This window comes from Elephantulus edwardii, unplaced genomic scaffold (genome assembly GCF_000299155.1).
Source record: "Elephantulus edwardii isolate Elephantulus edwardi_28Jun2011 unplaced genomic scaffold, EleEdw1.0 scaffold00308, whole genome shotgun sequence".
Lineage (NCBI taxonomy): Eukaryota > Metazoa > Chordata > Mammalia > Macroscelidea > Macroscelididae > Elephantulus > Elephantulus edwardii.
Genome location: NW_006400058.1, coordinates 1,510,001 through 1,527,187, shown reverse-complemented (window position 1 = coordinate 1,527,187; position 17,187 = coordinate 1,510,001). Strand labels below are relative to the sequence as shown.

The window sequence follows — 17,187 nt, the reverse complement described above, 5'->3', positions numbered from 1 at the left end:
TAGATGGATTTGTCAACACAAGAGGTGGGGTCTGTGAGAAGAGATGCTGGAGCTTGAGGAAAGTTTTTGTAACTATCTGGGATGAATTTAGGGATCCTTGTAGGGTGGCTTTTGCCACATTAAAAAGGTGGCTTTTGCTCCATCTACTAGTAAGGAAAAGTTGGTAATCCAGTGTTTAAGGAAACTAGTAAAGCTGAGAAAAGAGAAGATTTAATCAGCAATTTGGGGTGGCTGCAAGCTTTCAATGACCTGGCACTGATTAACTTCTAGTAACTACTTCTAATGACCACTAATCAACTTCTAGTAGTGGAGGACAATTGAAAACTAAGGTATGTGACTGTGAGGAGAGAAAGTTGGGTCTTGGAGAGGGATACCCTGTATTCTTTGGAGGCCAATAAGTGAAGAAGTTTAGCAGTGTGAGTTTGTGAAAGTTGATGTGAGGGGCTACACAAGAAAAGATAATCAACCTATTGGAAAAACACTAGGGGATAAGAAGCTTATTGGAATGTAGGCAAGTAATAATGGGTTTTAAACCTTTGCAGTGTTGTGTGTAGATAGGGAATTGGGGTCTATCAGGAAAAGAGGAGGGCTCTTTCAGAGTAACAAAAATAGTTTGGCTGTGAGAGGTACAGATGGAGTGAAAATATCCCACACAGCAGGGTTGACAATGTCTGGTGATAAAGGTAGTGGAAAGGGGCTCAGAGGGAAGGGATGAGTGCTAAGTAAGATAGAACTAAAGGCTGGTCAGGAGGACTAGGTTCGCTTGACTCTCAGTGAAACACAGCTTCAAGTTTAGACAGGAGGTCTCTACCTATCAATAGAGTTGGGTTTTGCAGACCGAGGGTCCCAAATGATGGAATAATTTTATAATTATTAATAATGAGACAAACAGCCAGGAATGCAATAGAACAGAGAGCATAAAACAGGGGGCCAGCAGTTCTCAACTGAAGACCCCCAAGCCAAGCTTCTCTGTATCTTTATTGAAAATCTGGGGAGGCAAATAACAAAAGGAATTCCTTGTAAATGAAGGCGAATTTTTCTCTATTGTCAACCTAATGTTCTAGCTCAGGAAGTCTTTCCCATGAAGTAACACTTACTCTGTAGCGGGGCACTAGCGGTCTCCTGTCTGCACGGAACAAACAGCTCATTTTCTAGGATCTGCCACAAGAGAAATCCTAACTTATAAATCTGTAACTCCTTCAATTCCTGAACAAGGGTTTTCATATAATATTTGGTATAAAGTCTGGCTTCCCATAGTTGGGCATGTAGGGATAATTAGAAAGGAATGGGTGAGTACTCTTTTGTCAAAGGTAATGAGGAGGGATTGAGTAGTAAAAGGCTTAGAAGGGAAACCATCAATCCCCATTATTAAGACCTGGGAAGAGAAAACAGAACCTGAGAAGAAAGGGAGCACTGAAAATGTATTCCTTATGTCAACAAGAAAGAAAACTGGCTTGCCCGCTACCTGAAGAGTGACCCTAAGCTCGGCAAGGGTGATAGGAGTTGTCAAGCCAGGCACCTTAACTCTTCAGCAGCCAGATCTAAGAGGTTGGCGGGGATGGAGACTGGGTTTAATGGAGGGACTACTCTGTTGTGGCTAGGTACCAAAGGGCAGTTGGCCTTCCAATGGCCCAATGTCTCACAGATAGGACAAGGCTGTGTCAGAGGGCAAAGGTTAGGACCCCAGTTAGCCCAATGACCCTATTTGCCACACTTGAAACATGTATCAGGAGGTAGTTCAATGAGGAGGTGTTTTCTGACCCCTCACTGCTTCCAGACAAAAGGCAGACATCAGGGCCTGTATATTCTCCTTCTGTCAGGCATGAGTGTCCCTATCAGTGTCTGTTCCTCTTGGGGATGGAAAACTTTAAAGGCCATGTTTACCTGGTACTGAATGGGTGCTTAATGGCCATCTTCAGTCTTTTTGAGTTTCTTTTTGATATCAGGGGCTGACTGAGTGATAAAATGAGTGGCTAGGATGGTGGTCCCTAAGGTAGGGTCTAAGAGGGTGTACTGAGTTAGTACTTCAGTGAGACGGTTTAGGAAAGTGGCTGCATTCTCATCTTTATCTCGTGTAACCTCTCTGAGGATATAAAAATGGACTGCTCAGTGAAAGATGGCATGTAGACTGGCTAACAGACATTGAACCATATGGTCACGTCTGGCCTGACCATCTCTTCCTGTCACTGTATTAATTTGGTATGTCCAATTTGGCTCTTACTGGGGGATGGCTTGGGGACCAACCAGGTCAGAGCCATCTGCTAGATGCACTTGTTCTGCATGCTGCTGTGTGGTAGTGAGAACATGCTCTTTTTTGTCTGGCATCAGAGTAGAGGACAATACAACAAAAGGTCATGCCAGGTGAGATCGTAGGTCTGGGTCAGTTACATAAACTCTTTGGTATAGATTGTTGGGCTTTTGGAAAATGAACCTAAACATTTTTCAATTTGGGAAAGATCAGTTAGGGAGGAACACGCATGGGCTAGAATGAGACCCTCAATGCCTCCAACGTCCTGAATAGTACGGAGGAGAGACTTGGTCTAGTGGGACCATGTGTGGCTAGCAACTGGGAGATGTGAGGGTGGGGGTAGTTGAGTCTGGGCTAGTTGAAGGAGAAGGAATGGTGGGTTCTGGAGCAGCAGGCAGGTGGGGGTGGCAGGTAATGCTGAGAGAGGAAGTCTACAGGATCTGAAAAAGCAGAGTCACCCAGAGGGTATGAGGATGAGTCCTGGGAGAGAGTAAGGAAAGGGGATGGTTTGGTATTGGGAGACTTAATCAGTGAAGGCTTTATGCTAAGCAATCCTGCACAGGTTGGCAGGCTTTGCAGAGAAAAGGACGGGAGCATAAGTGAAAGAAAGCTTTGACATATGGGATCTCTGTCCATCTCTGAGTTCATTAGGAGAAGCTGTCAAGATCTCAAAGGTACTGAGATCAAAAGTCTTGTTTTCACTGAGAAGTCATTATCTAGCTGGTATTGTGGCCATTCCCAATTACAGTAAAATGTTAGTCTCTTGGGGCAGAGTTCCTCAGCCAGGCCCAGGTTTGAAAGATTCAAGATGAGGCAGACCAAGGGATTGTCCCTTGGGGCTTAGACATTTTGCTACCCATGGTGTCCAGGTCCGTGGGTGAAGGTAGCCGAGATTTCAGAACATCCTCTAAAATCCAGAAGTCTCAGATTCTGGGAAAGGCCAAAGGTGGCATGGACATCTCCTATCATGATCAATATTCTGGAAGAAGTACCTGGCATTTGGGTGGGCTCCTGTGGGACACAGATATGCAATTTTTGGGTATAGGAGTTGAGTATGGAAAGACCTGAATCCTAAGGGAGTCCAAAATGCCCAGAGGCAAAAATATCTAAATTTTATGAGCAAATGGGCCTTTCTGAGGGAGGGAGAAAAGTCAGAAAAGCTGTCTGAGAGTGCAGAAGAAGAATGAGGGGAGAAGGCGGAAGTCAGAAGAATAATAGGGACAGAGATTTTTTTCATGGGAGGAAGCAACAGATAACTCCCAGGAAGGACTCTTTCAGAATAGAGGTAGCAGCTGCCAGAAAAAGGAGGAGTTTAAGGAAAGTGGACACTACTGATGACAAGACATAAACACAAAACGGATGGAAATAGACAACAGAGAGTCTGTCCCATCAGTCTGTGCAGATGTCTCTCTGGCTGTGCCTCTCATGGGGTAAAAGTGTGTCTTAGCAATAGGTATGCCGATATCAAGCACAGGCACAGTTGGGGTCCCAGAGGATCCCCCAAATCACCACAAGCCACAAGTGGGGACTCAATCAAATTCCTTGGCTTCAGAGTAGCATCAGCACTTCACAAGCACTCAAAGCATTCAGTCAGCTGACATACACACAGAATAGGAGAAGAGAAGAGAAATGGGACATTACGTTACCATTTGATATCTTGACACTGTGTGAGCGGGTAGGTTCAAAAGAGAGAGTGAGGGGTGCCAAAATCACCCCGAAAGAGTGGGAGTGCAACACACCTTGACTCTTCTCTTGTGTTTTGTACACCAGATGTTAGGTCTTCACAATGGATGTAAGGCCAAGGACTCAAGGAAGGGACAAGAGAGAAAGCTTAGAGCAGCTTTATTAAGGGGGCCTCCCATTCCTTGGTCTGGAGAGAGAGACAGACCAGGGGAAAACCTTGCCCTAAGGTGGTTTGGGGCAAGTTTTTATAGTAAGGGTCTTCAGGGAGGGGCATTCCATTGTGGTTTAGCCTGGTGGGTGAGGTGTTCACTCCCTTTGTTGACATGCGGTATTCTTTGAATCTTTCATTCTCCCCTTGACTTTGGTCTGGGCCTGACAATACCCATCTCCTATACAGCAGTATATAATAAAACTTCTTCTTTGCTGCAACTTCAGTCTCCAGGACTGATTTTTCCTGGCAGGTAACAGAATCATTGTTTTCCAGTTACACTTTCATTTCCAATCAATCAGGCAAATTGCCTCATTTCTTAAAGTTTCCTATCCACATATACCTTTAATTTTTGGAATTTATGTGTTTAGAATAAGGACTAACATCAAGCAATCCCCATTAAGTCAATTCTGCCTACTGGCCACCCCACAGGGTTACATGGTTGCAACCTTTCAGAGCAGGTAATTCTGAGACATTACTGGGTAGATTTGATTGGCAGCATTTTGGTCAGTAGCTGAGTCTTTAACAATTTATGCCACCCAGGGACAATGTGGGCTGGAATCCAGGTGCTGAGTATTCTGAAGCAGTCTGATTCTACAGAGGATTGATCTCTGGTTCTGGTGAGAATGTGTGTGCAATGTTTACTGGCTATTTGCTGTGAGTTGATTGTATTAAACAACAACATAGAGAGAGCTCTGTTGGCTTAGTGGATAGAAAGTTATGCTACAAAGCCAAAGGTGGGTGATTTTAATCTGTGGCACTCATTCCTGGTTTTAATTGTTTTTAGTCAAACATTCTTCTAAGTGGTATAGAACTGGTCTGTCCATTTGCTATACAGAGGTAACTCGTGGTTGCTGTGATGCTAAACACTATGACACTGATGTGTCAAATGTAATAATGGTTACCCATGGTGGACAGTGGCGGAGCTCCCTAATTAAAACAAACTTGGAAGCAGGAGTGGCATCACTTTTGAAATAGGTTGCTTAGGAAACTCTATGAACTTGGAGAAATGATGAAAATTTTACAAGTGTTCATGCCTTTTGTTCTAGGGTTGCTATGAGTCACGGCACTTAACAAGAACAACAATAACAACAACAACAAGGGACAACGTGAGGACAAGAGCACAAGAATTTATTTTAGTGACCTCCATGTGTTAAGCACTTTACCTTTATTAACTTGCAAGGACTCCATAAGATTCATATTGTTGCAGTTAGGTGCTGCTGATACAACTGTGACTCATAGTAATTCTGTGCAAACAGATGTGAACCTTGCCATATCTTGCTCATTTGCAAATAGGCACACTGAGGTTCACTATGAAGGGCCCACAGGCAGGAAGAACCAAGTCAGAGCCAAGAACCTCTGCATCCAGAGGTGGTGATGTAAGCAGCTATACAAACAATGTAATGTACACAGCAGTCAAAGGCTTGCTATGGTCACACAGTGTGGCTGTCTTACTGTTGCTGGGTGAGTCAGGAGTCCCCGGTTCTGGCATTATCTGATTACATCTACTTCCTCTGCTCACCCATCTACTCCTGCAGCTCTGCCCAACCCTACAGATGTTACCCTCCCTTTGACAAAGGTCTGGGCAGGGTTTTATGGTCTCTGATAAGACCCTGGAAGGATTGAAGTTCACCATGACTTCCTCTTTGCAGGAGGGTCTTGAGAGGGGGGTGGGGAGCCTGATCTGAGCCCCCTAGTCCTGACCCAGCTGATTTGGACCCTGGCAGACCACCAGTGAGGTGGATAAGCAAGAATAGGGGTTTCCCCAAGGGAAAGAAGGTGCTGGCAACTCCATAGGAGAGGCGGCTACTTGGACCTTGTCCTCTCAGCCACTCCCTGGCCCTCAGTTATAAGAGCCACCTGCCACCTGTTAACACTCCTCACTCCTGAAGCTCTTCTCTCAAGACACACCACCAGTCTAGCCTCTCAAGATGGCCTTTGTCCCTGCACCTGGCTATCAGCCCACCTACAACCCGGTGAGTGTCAGTCTGAGACCATCCTCAGGATCTGGCTTAGTTAGCAGAACTACGACCCTTGAGGAGGCCCTACCAACTTCCGTAACACAGTCCTCACTGACTCCCTGCCTAGTCCTCAGGTCATTCATGTTCACCCTTAACTCCTGATTTTTTCCTTGACCCATTGTCCTTCATCTCTTAATTTCCTTGCCTCTACTTAAGGGAGTGGAATAGAGTGAGGTGCAGGCCTTCCTCCATGAGGGATAAGAGCTAAAATAGGAAGATGGCATTCTAGGTCCCTTACTTTGTTCCTTCTACAGACTTTACCCTACAATCAGCCTATCCCAGGAGGTCTTAGCGTGGGGATGTCCATTTACATCCAAGGAGTGGCCAGCCAGCACATGAGGAGGTAAGATCTGCTCAGTCTGGGCTGAGCTGGGTTATAGAACAGGAAGTTTCTGGACCTTGGGGTAGGAGGTATTCTTCTCTTCTAGCTTACCCAGTAGCCAAAGACTAACCCTGGTCCAGGAAATCCTAGACTGGGTCATCAAATAAGGGACCCATGGGCCCTGCAGGGGTTTGGGAGGGCTCACCTGATGGGTAGCTTCAAAGTTAGGAAGTGTTGTAAACTAAGAACATAGAAAAGATGGGGACACCAAGACAGATAAAAACAGAGCGCATGAAGCAGGGGGTGAACAGCTCAAAAAACTGAAGCAGCCTCAAGCCACGCCTCTGTGTCTTTATTGAGAATCACCAGGAAGTAAATTATAAAGAGAATTCTTCAGTAAATGAAGCCAAGTTTTTCTCTATTGCTTAGCTCAGAAAGGAAGTAGTTCACAAATATAGACTTAAAAAATTTTTTTAATTGTGTGTGCATGTGTGTGTACCATCAAATCAGATCTGACTGGTACAGGAAGAGATTGTCCCTCCTTCTCTAGCAAAGGATCTGGTGGATTTGAAGCGCTCTCCTCTGGGATTGCAGTGCAGTTTCTTGCCACTAGGCCACCAGAGCTCCCTACAAGCAGACTTTTAAGGATCCCTCTGCAGGAGGACCTACCTACCTCTTTCTTTCAGGAAGCAGCTCATTTCCCACAATCTGTCAAAAGAGGAATTCCAGCTTATATTTTGTGTTTACTTCAATTCCTGATTAAGCATATGGTTTATGATATAACTTAATATTTGGCTTCCCACAAGGAATAGCTCATGGTGTGATAACACAAATTAGCATCTTAGCCTCTGAACATGAGTTCAAATTCCACTGCTTGCACTTGCCAACTATGTGGCTGGGAAATGACTATATATCCCTATACTTTAATTATTCTGTAGAATGGGATTGCTAGGTAGATTCAATGCATGAAACTGTGCCTCCAGTGGAGTAATCACCAAGTCTGTTTCCATGAATGGAGACTCCATGACTGTCAGAGTAGAACTCGCTGAGTTCTGTCAAGCTGAAAAACGGCTGATTTTTCAGAAATAGATTTACTAGGCCTTCTACTGAGGTTCCCCTGGGTAGACTCAAACTTGGCATTTTGTTTAACAGCCAAGTATGTTAACCATTTGCACCACCTGGGAACTTGGATAAAATAACTCCTATACAAGTCTTGACTCAAAAGAAGTACAGCCAGAGATGTTCCTTAGAGACAAGGATCAGGAAGGCCTAGTCCCTGGAGAGAGAATCATGCTTAGAAAAGTACAGAGCGTCAGTGAAGTAGAGGAAGACCCTCAAAGACATGGATTGACACAATGGACTTGAGTACAGCAGACTTTGTGAGGATGCCACAGGTCTGATCAGGGTTACACTGTTGTACACAGGGTCGCCATGAGTCAGGGAATACTCAACGGCAAGAAGAAAATGGAGATAATAATTAAATGGGTATATGATATTGTTGTTTTCTTCACTGGGAACTAATCCTGTGCTGAGGGACAGAGAGGAAGCCATGAACAGGACAGACAAGTAGAGAGCACCATCCTAGTGGACTTGACTTTCTCGTAGGGGAGATAGATGAAAAAGAAGTCAAATATTTAACAAGCCCATTGCTAAGAAGTAAGAAGGGAATGTGATGGGGAGAATATATAAACAGGGGACATTGTCTCTTTAAATAAAGTGGTCAGAAGGGGCATCCTTACAGCATAGGACTGAAGTAGGTAAAAAGAATTTGGGATAGCTGGGCGAACTGGTACCAGGAAGGGGAACTAACTTGCAGAGGCCCTCAGGCAGGCCCTGAACAATCTGCTCAGTTGGAATAACTTGGAAGAGGTTGGTTTGCTGGGGCAAGTGTGGAGGGAGCAAAGTGAATGAGGGTCAGGCAGTAGGAGTAGAAGACTGAGAGGTAGGAAAGCAGGCTATGTGGGGGTCTCAGGAGGAGTCCGAGTAGAGAGTTCCTCTGGATGCCTGCTGACAAAAAAAAAGGAGAGAGACAAGAAAGTCTAAATTTAAGCAAAGGACAGACATTCCTGGCTCTGGTAAATGCTGGATAAGTGCTCAGCTCTGAAGTTTTTAGGTTGACAGAAACTGGAGCATGTGTTTGAGGAGAGGAAGTGTGAGTTAAGGGATGATGGTGGGCCCTCTGGAATTAAGGGGACCACTTCTCCCCTACCTCACCAGCTTGGGTCAGCATGCCAAGTATGCCTTCTTAAAGCTGGTGCGGAGGTACAATCTTGCACTTTGGGGCAGAGAGGGGTTTAGAATGCTTCCTGCTAATCCTTAGGACCAAGGATGAAGCCCTTCCTGTGTCTCTCCAGATTTTCCGTGAACTTCATGGCGGGCCAGGGCGATGAGGCAGACATTGCCTTCCACTTCAATCCACGCTTTGACGGCTGGGACAAGGTGGTCTTCAACACCAAGACAGGTGGCCAGTGGGGCAATGAGGAGAGGAAAAAAAGCATGCCCTTCCAAAAGGGCTCCAGCTTTGAGCTGGTTTTCATGGTCATGCCTGAGCACTACAAGGTCTGTCTGTGGAAAGGATGGGTCATCCCCTGATACTCTTTCTCCTCTCCTTATTTCCTTCCTCCCTTCTTCATTCCCCTCCTTTCCTCTCCCATCTTTCATTCTTTTCTCATTAATGTTTTTGTGTCTTAGACTCGGGTGGTGTTCTGTGTACACCACAGGGTGACATGTCTAAGAGAGCGTCTCCTGACAACTATGTAGGACTCTCTGATATCCTTCTCCTCTCCCACACCACCTCCTGATCTCCATAAATAAAACTTCAGTGGAAATCCTAGCACTCACTCTCACATGACTGAGAAGACTCTTGTGGGGTGGAGGCCATTGCCAGTTGGAGACCCTCCCTTGACTTTCCTTCTATGGGCATCAGATTACATCAATCTTGGGAATTAACCTCATCATCAAAGATTAACATTATAGTTTGGTGCTGGATAGGCCAAGTTCAAGTCTAGGATTTAGCACTCTTGAGGTGTGACCTTAAGCAGATCATTCTAGCATCTAGAACTTTGATTTTATAAACCAATGAGAATGATCCCAGGTCCTGCATCAAAGAATGTTTGAGAGACTCCACTGATTAAAGTGGAGTGATTAAAGCACGTTGTTGTTGTTATGTGCCATCGAGTCGCCTGTGACTCATAGCGACCCTATGTACAACAGCCCTAAACCCTGCTCTGTCCTGTGCCAATCTCACTGTCTCTGACACACTCACCCTGATTACCCCAATCACTGAATCAATCCACCTCACAGAGTGTCTTCCCCTCCTGCACTGTCCCTCCACCCTCCCAAGCATGATGTCCCTCTTCAAGGACTGGTCCCTCCTTTGCAACATGTCCAAAGTATGTTAGATGGAGCCTCAGAATCCTTGCTTCCAAGGAGCATCCCGGTTTAACCCTCTCTAGGATGAACCTATTTGTTTTCTTAGCAGTCCATGGTACATTCAATACTCTTCTCCAGCACCACAGCTCAAAGGCATCAATTCTCCTTCTATTCTTCCTAGTCATTGTCCAACTCTGATGCATAACAACTGATTGCAAAGACCATGGCCTGTATCAGGCACACCTTAGTCTCCAGAGAGACACCATTGCTCTTCAGTACTTTAGAGAGGTCCCTAACAGCAGACTTTCCCATTGCAATACGTTTTTTTTTTATTTCCTGGCTGCTCATGCCAAGAGTGTTGACTGTGGAGCCAAACAAACTAAAGCTGTGAACAATCTCAATCTCTTCACCATCCATCCTGATGCTGCCAATTGGCCCCGTGGTGAAAATCTTTGTTTTCTTGATATTGAGCCTCAATCCATATTGAAGGCTGCGATTCCTGACCCTCTGCAGCAAGTGCTTTAGGTCCTCCTCATTTTCAACAAGTAGGGTTGTGTCATCTGCATAATGCAGATTGTTGACGAATCTTCCTCCAATTCTGATGCCACACTTCGCATACAGCCCAGCCTCCTAGATAATCTGTTCTGCATACAGGTTGAAAATGTATGGAGATAGGACACATCCCTGGTGTACACCGTTCCCAATTTCAAACCATTCAGTGTTTCCTTGCTCTGTTCTGATGACTAACTCCTGGTCCAAGTCATTAGCACGATCAAGTGTTCTGGGATTCCCATTCTTCTCAGAGTCAGCCACAGTTTGTTATGATCCACACAGTCAAACGCCTTTGCATAATCAATGAAACACAGATATTCCTCTGGTATTCCCTGCTTTCAGCCAAGATCCATCTAACATTAGCTACAATATCCCTAGTACCATAACCCCTTATAAACCCAGCCTGGACTTCTGGCAGTTCTCTGTTGATGTGCTGTTCCAGTCGTTTTTGGATAATCTTTAGCAGAATCTTGCTTGCATATGAGATCAATGATATTGTTCTATAATTTCCACACCAGCAATACTCAGAGCTGGCTCCCAGCCGCATGTTCTTTCTTAAGCCTCTGAATAGACATAGAAATTAATTTCAAGTATGCAGAGATATGATAACAAGGCCCACATCTACTGTACAGTATTTCTAGCATGTTTTGATATACTTTGCTAGGTTGTAAAACTTTCTAGGAATCCCAAAATTGAGTGAGCCCTCTTTTCACAGATGAGAAAACAAAGACTGAGGAGGTGAAGTGACTTAGCTGATGTCTGGACATATTAGAGCTAGAGCTCAAACCCTTTCATTTGGGGACAAAACCAGGACTAAGATTTGGTCCTCTCCCAATTTCCATCCCAAGACTAAACTCTCTAGCCTCTCCATTCTTCAATCTATGAGTTGCTTCTGACCTCCTGCTTGACCTCTGATTTATGGACTGTAAGGACATTGATTTTGGCACTAATATATCCCAAGGTGTACTTTGAGATCTTTGCTCTGCTTCCTAGTTTCACCTTTCACTTTCACCTTAAAGGTCATGTTTACTGGCTCTTGATCTTTCATCCCTGCTTTCTAGGTGGTGATAAATGGAAGCCCTTTTTACGAGTTTGGACACAGGCTCCCCCTGCAGATGGTCAAATACCTGCAAGTGGACGGGGATTTGGAGCTTCAATCCATCAACTTCATTGGAGGACAGCCTGCTGCTCCCCAGAGCCATGTGTGTAGATGGTTGCTTCCTGCCTTATTTAATTCATGGCCACATTCATCTATTTTCCACAAGTACATGTTCTCTGTGAATCCCTTTGATGGGTCCAATTGTGACCAAGATAACTCAATGGGAAGATAGACAAGTCATCCAGATATTGGTGGCTGTGAGTGACCAGAGTTGGGATGAGTGTGACACAGACAGAAGTATCAGGACTAGGATGGAGAATATAAAAGAGGTCTGGGGAGTCCAACTAAGGGGTCTGACTTAGTCATAGGGTCAGCAAAGGTGTCCTAGGGGAAGAGAAGGTATATCAGCTGAGTCAGGAATTGAAGGAAAAGAGGAGTAAGAACACATGAAGAGAAAACTTATGAGAAGTTACTCAATATCAATAGTAATCTAGAAAAGGCAATGAAAACCAACAGTGTGACACTACTACGTATCCAATAGAAAGAATCACAATGAAAAGGGTATATAGTAGCAAGTGTGGTAGGATGTAAAACAATCAAACCTCTCATACACTCCCATTTTGTTGGGAGTGTGAACTGGCATAATTGCTTTAGCAAATGGTTTGGGATTGTTTGTAAAAGCTGAACAAACACATGATCAATGATGTAGGAATCATGGAATTTCTATTATATACAGTGTATGAACCAAACCCCATTGGGTTTTTCAGGCTGTAAAACTTTACAGGAGATCACATCATCTTTCTCCTGAGGACTGGCTGGTGGGTTCAAACCTTCCATTAACAGTTCAACACTTAACCTATTAAGTCACTGGACTCCTATAGTGCACATATCACTATTAAAACGCACATCCTGGAATATCCAAGGCAGCACTACTTTTTATAATCCCAACCTTCAAACCACTAGTGTCCTCCAAGAAGAGAATGGGTAAACATGTGTTAGTAAACCAAAAGCAAGAACAATTTTCAACAATACACAACAGCAAAGTAATTCTTGATGATAAAATTTTTAATAGAAGAAGCTATTTTGGAGTTCATAAAATAAGAAAGCTACAATACCTTGATCTGGCATCTAAAGACAGGGACAAAGGAAAAAAAAAGATAAATTCCATTTCAGTAGTGTAAATGTAATCTGTTGGGAGATAGAAGAATTGGATCAGGAAAATCACGCAGGTAACAAAAACTTACAGAGTGTAACACACCTGCCAGAGGTGAGCACTGCCATGTGTGCTTGACACATACCGACTCTTTGAGTCCTTCTAAACACTGAAAGAGATGGCCTAGTAGATGATTGGAATCCAACAACTTCTTGTCAGAAAGACGGGCAATTTCCTCCCATGTGATTTACAGTCTCTGAAGACTTGTTGGAGGGTCAGTTCTGACTTAATAGCAATAAAAATGATGCAAGCTGGAGAGGGATGAATTCTCTAGGAAGGAATGAGAGTGTGGAATATGTACTCACTCACTAATTGGCATTGACTAGGATTTGACTCATAGCTAAGCCGCCAGTGGGTATCTGGAAGCTGTGAATCAAATGAGAGGAAATTGCCCACCTTTCCCCAGAGGAAACACTAGAAAGACTTGGTCTTTGGGTTAGCAGAACAACTCCTTATGGAGTAAATCACCAGAGCTCCCTGAAAGTATACAGATAATAGAATTTACCAGATGTTGTCTTAAAGGGGTGATGTGAGGTTCACAGCACTGGAAATCTCCTAAAAATGAAGGATCACCTAGGTGCTATCTTTTGACTCTAGAGTTTCCTTGGACAGTAGTGCTTGTTGGGTTTCCTCAGGGAAGGTATCCTTGATGTCTCTTATCCTTTCTGTGGGGTCACTCTCATCACCTCTTTCTCCTTCTGTGCCTACAGATGCCCATGGCTATCCCAGCATACCCAGTAAGTACCTGCTAGTGGGTAGTGGTTTCCCCTTGAAATGGGGGTCCAGTAGTTTAGGAGGTCCTGAGCAGGTGAATGATATCAAGCCTCTCTCATCATTCCTTCTTTTCATTCCCACCTATAGGGTCCTGTACAAAGCTATCCTCAACCGAATAATCTGCCTGTAAGTGGAAGAGCCATGTGGAGGAGAAGGCAAATTGTGGTGGGATGGTGAGAACTAGAGAGGACTAAGTGTGGTCAGAGCCCCAGCTGTACTACCCTGCACATAGTAGGTGTGCTGCAAATGTTTGTTGAATAACTTCTCTTTTCCTTCACTTCACAGACCATGGAGGGACCTCCAACTTTCAACCCGGTATGGCACCCTGCAAGGGTTATGGCTCTGTGGTGGGCACTTGGAGGGAATGCAGGTGCTGAAGTTGCGGAGGGGATTCTGACATGTGGGGAACTCTGAGAGGGTTAGAAACCTAGGAGTAGAGGGATATTTGGTACAGGAAGTGGGAGATCAGAGTGAAGGAAGAGATTCCTTTTTGAAAATCCCTTTCTGCATCTGGCTTCTGATGATCCGAGAGAGAGAATAAGACCCTATGTTCTTTTACTACAGCCTGTGCCATTCATGGGGAGACTGCAAGGGGGGCTTATAGCCCGGAGAACCATCATCATCAAAGGCTTTGTACCCCCCTCAGCCCAGAGGTATGGGGCATGGGTTGAGGTGGGAACCCTAGTGAATTTACTGACACTCAGAAGTCCTGATTCTCATTCTCTTCCTCCTTCAAATACAACCCTCAGTCTCCTCCCTTGAGGAACCATGGATATCTGCTTGACTCTACTCTCTCTGTCCTTAGCTTCATCATCAACTTCAGGGTGGGAGGCACAGGAGATGTGGCTTTGCACATCAACCCCCGCCTGAATGAGCGTGCAGTGGTTCGGAACAGCAATTTGAACGGCTCATGGGGACCTGAGGAGAGGAACGTTTCTTATAACCCATTTGGTCCTGGACAGTTCTTCGATGTGAGTCTGGAGGGTTTTGGTTGTTTGGTTTTTTTTTTTTCTGTCTTCCCTTCAGAACCTCTTTTCTGTACCTGGAATCATGCCCACCCTTTTCCCTGCAGCTGTCCATTCGATGTGGCATGGACCGTTTCAAAGTTTATGCCAATGGCCAGCACCTCTTTGACTTCTCCCATCGGCTCACGGCCTTCCAGATGGTGGACACATTGGAGATCAAAGGTGATGTCACTTTATCCTATGTCCAGATGTGATCCTTGTGTATAACTCAGGATACAGCTGTTGAAACAGAGAGAAGAAGCTCCTAAAAACCCTTATAAACATCTAATAAAATGTGTGCAGATGTCTTATGAATTTATGTCATGACTTTGCCATTACTCTCACTGTTTCCTCTTTCCTTGGTGTAGTCATTCCTCATCTTTGCATCCAAATCTAATCAGTTGGTCATCCATCAAGAAATCTTGATAATAAATGTATTTATGTGACTGGAAGTACTCCTGGGCCTATACTTATATAGGCAAATTAATTCCTTAAGCTCCAGAAGATAGTGGCTATTATTATCAGCTCTTTACAATGTTGTTGTTGATTGCTGTTGAGTCGAGCATAACTCATAGAGACTTCATGAACAAAAGACCTACTGCCTTTCCATAACTGTCATCATTTCTCTACGTTCATAGAGTTTCCAGAGGTTTAGGAAGTGGATGCCACTCCTGCTTCCAAACCTGTTTTAAAACTGGGAGCTCCACCAAACACTGTCCACACTGGGAAGCCATTCTGGTATTTGATACCCCAATGGTACAAGGTTGAGCATCACAGCAACCCAGGTTACTTCATACAGCACATTGTCAAAGACGGATGTACAAAGTGGAAGAGTGTTCCTCCAGATATAACAGCACTAGTTTAATTTAGCAGTGGTTAAGTGACATCAAGATGAACACAATTGAGAGTAAGTTTTGCACAAAAGACCTAAACTCTGTTCTATGACTAACATCATTTCTGTAGAGAGCTCTGTTCTATAACTATCATAATTTCTGTACATTTATAGAGTGTAGAGAGTTTGTAGAGTTTAAAAAGTTTGTAGAGTTTCCAGAGGCATCTAGTTTAGGAAGTGGATGCCACTCCTGCTTCCCAACATAAATCAATCTGGAAACTCATCCAAACACTGTACATAATGGGTAACCGTTATGGTGTTTGACAAGACTATGGAACAGTGTGCAGCATCAGAGCAATACCAAATTGTTCAGTTCAGCAAATAGATAAAAGATTGCTGTGTCATTCAAGAAATATTCATTAGAAAATTAATAAATTTGGCCCAAGGGCCACAGGCCTGAGGGCCCTGTGGAGTTTTAAGCCAATGCCTTTGAGCAGACTTCTACCCTAGGCAAAGGCTCAAGGACACCCACTCTTTGGGGGGAAAGCACAGTAATACACATCAAACACGTCCTCCAAAAAACCATGACCCCAAAAACTTCCTTTTACTTGCCTGTCAGGACCAGCATCCACAAGGAGCAAAAAGCCAAACTCCCAGAGTGGAGTCTTCCAGGCCTCTGCCAGCAGTCCTCTCCCTCCCACTAAGGGGCTTTCAGCCAATGCATTTGGCAGACTTCCACCCTAGGCAAAGACTCAAGGACACCTGTTCTTGGGGGAAAAGAACAGTAATGCATATCAAACACGACCCCCCAGAAAAACCCCATGACCTAAAAAGCTTCCTTTTACTTGCCCATCAGGACCAGCATCCTGTTTCTTTACAATAGATGAAGAAACAAATATGGCTGGAAAATGATAGAACAGAAATGAAGATAATATGGTCTGGCTACAAAGGCACAAAGTTTCAACCATTACATGACGTATGACACTCACCTATCCATCTATTTATCTCAACTTCCATCAATCTCTCCACGAATCCATTCATTCAGCTCTCCATCCCAACATCAACTCATATGTTTGTTCAACTATCCATTCATCCAACCTTTTGTCCATCTGTTTATCCCTCTGCCAAATCCATCTCCTCAAAGGTCAGTCTCTCCACACATCCATTCAACAATATCTTCATCCAATCATTAATTTTTCCACTCTTCTACTTCTCTAACTCATTGTTCATCCAACCTTTAATCCACCAACTCATCCTCCTGACTATTAATTATTCTCTCTATGCGTGCATACATCTAAACAGCTATTTATTTATTCATAAACCCACTTGTCTGTTCCTTACACCATTTGTATATATATGAGTCAATCTTACTGTCTCTCACACATCTGCTCCCATTGCCGCTGTCCCTGTATCAGTCCATCTCATGCAGGGTCTTCCTTTCCTGTGCTGACCCTCCACCCTTCAAAGTGTTATGTCCTTCTCCAAAGTCTGACCCCTTCTGGAAAAATGCCCAAAGCATATGAGACTGAGCTTTACAATCCTTGCCTCCAAGGAGCAACTTGGTTTCACTCTCTCTAGGAAGACCTCTTTGTTCTCTTGGCAGTCTATGGTATGTTCAATATTCTTCTCTAGCACAACTCAAAGGCATCAATTCTACTTCTGTCATCTTTAGTCATTGCTCAGCTCTCAGATGCATAACAAGTAATTGCAAAAACCATGGCTGGATCAGGTGCACCTTTGTCTCCAGACTGACATTGTTGCTCTTTAGCACTGTGCAGAGGTTGCTGACAACCAGCTTTTCCAAAGCAATTCATCATTTGATTTCCTAACTGCTAGTGCTAAGAGTGTTCTATTGTATG

The 17,187-nt window shown here is 44.2% G+C and overlaps 1 protein-coding gene across 1 annotated transcript; it reads left to right on the top strand.

The window, feature by feature from the left end:
- Nucleotides 1–6,070: 6,070 nt before the first annotated feature.
- LGALS4 (lectin, galactoside-binding, soluble, 4) lies at nt 6,071–14,711 on the top strand. The gene is made up of 10 exons (XM_006901078.1): nt 6,071–6,115; nt 6,415–6,503; nt 8,837–9,041; nt 11,468–11,608; nt 13,429–13,455; nt 13,580–13,618; nt 13,778–13,807; nt 14,057–14,145; nt 14,298–14,463; nt 14,565–14,711. The coding sequence occupies exons 1-10, from the start codon at nt 6,071–6,073 to the stop codon at nt 14,709–14,711; spliced, it is 978 nt and encodes a 325-aa protein (XP_006901140.1).
- The last annotated feature ends 2,476 nt before the right edge of the window (nt 14,712–17,187 follow it).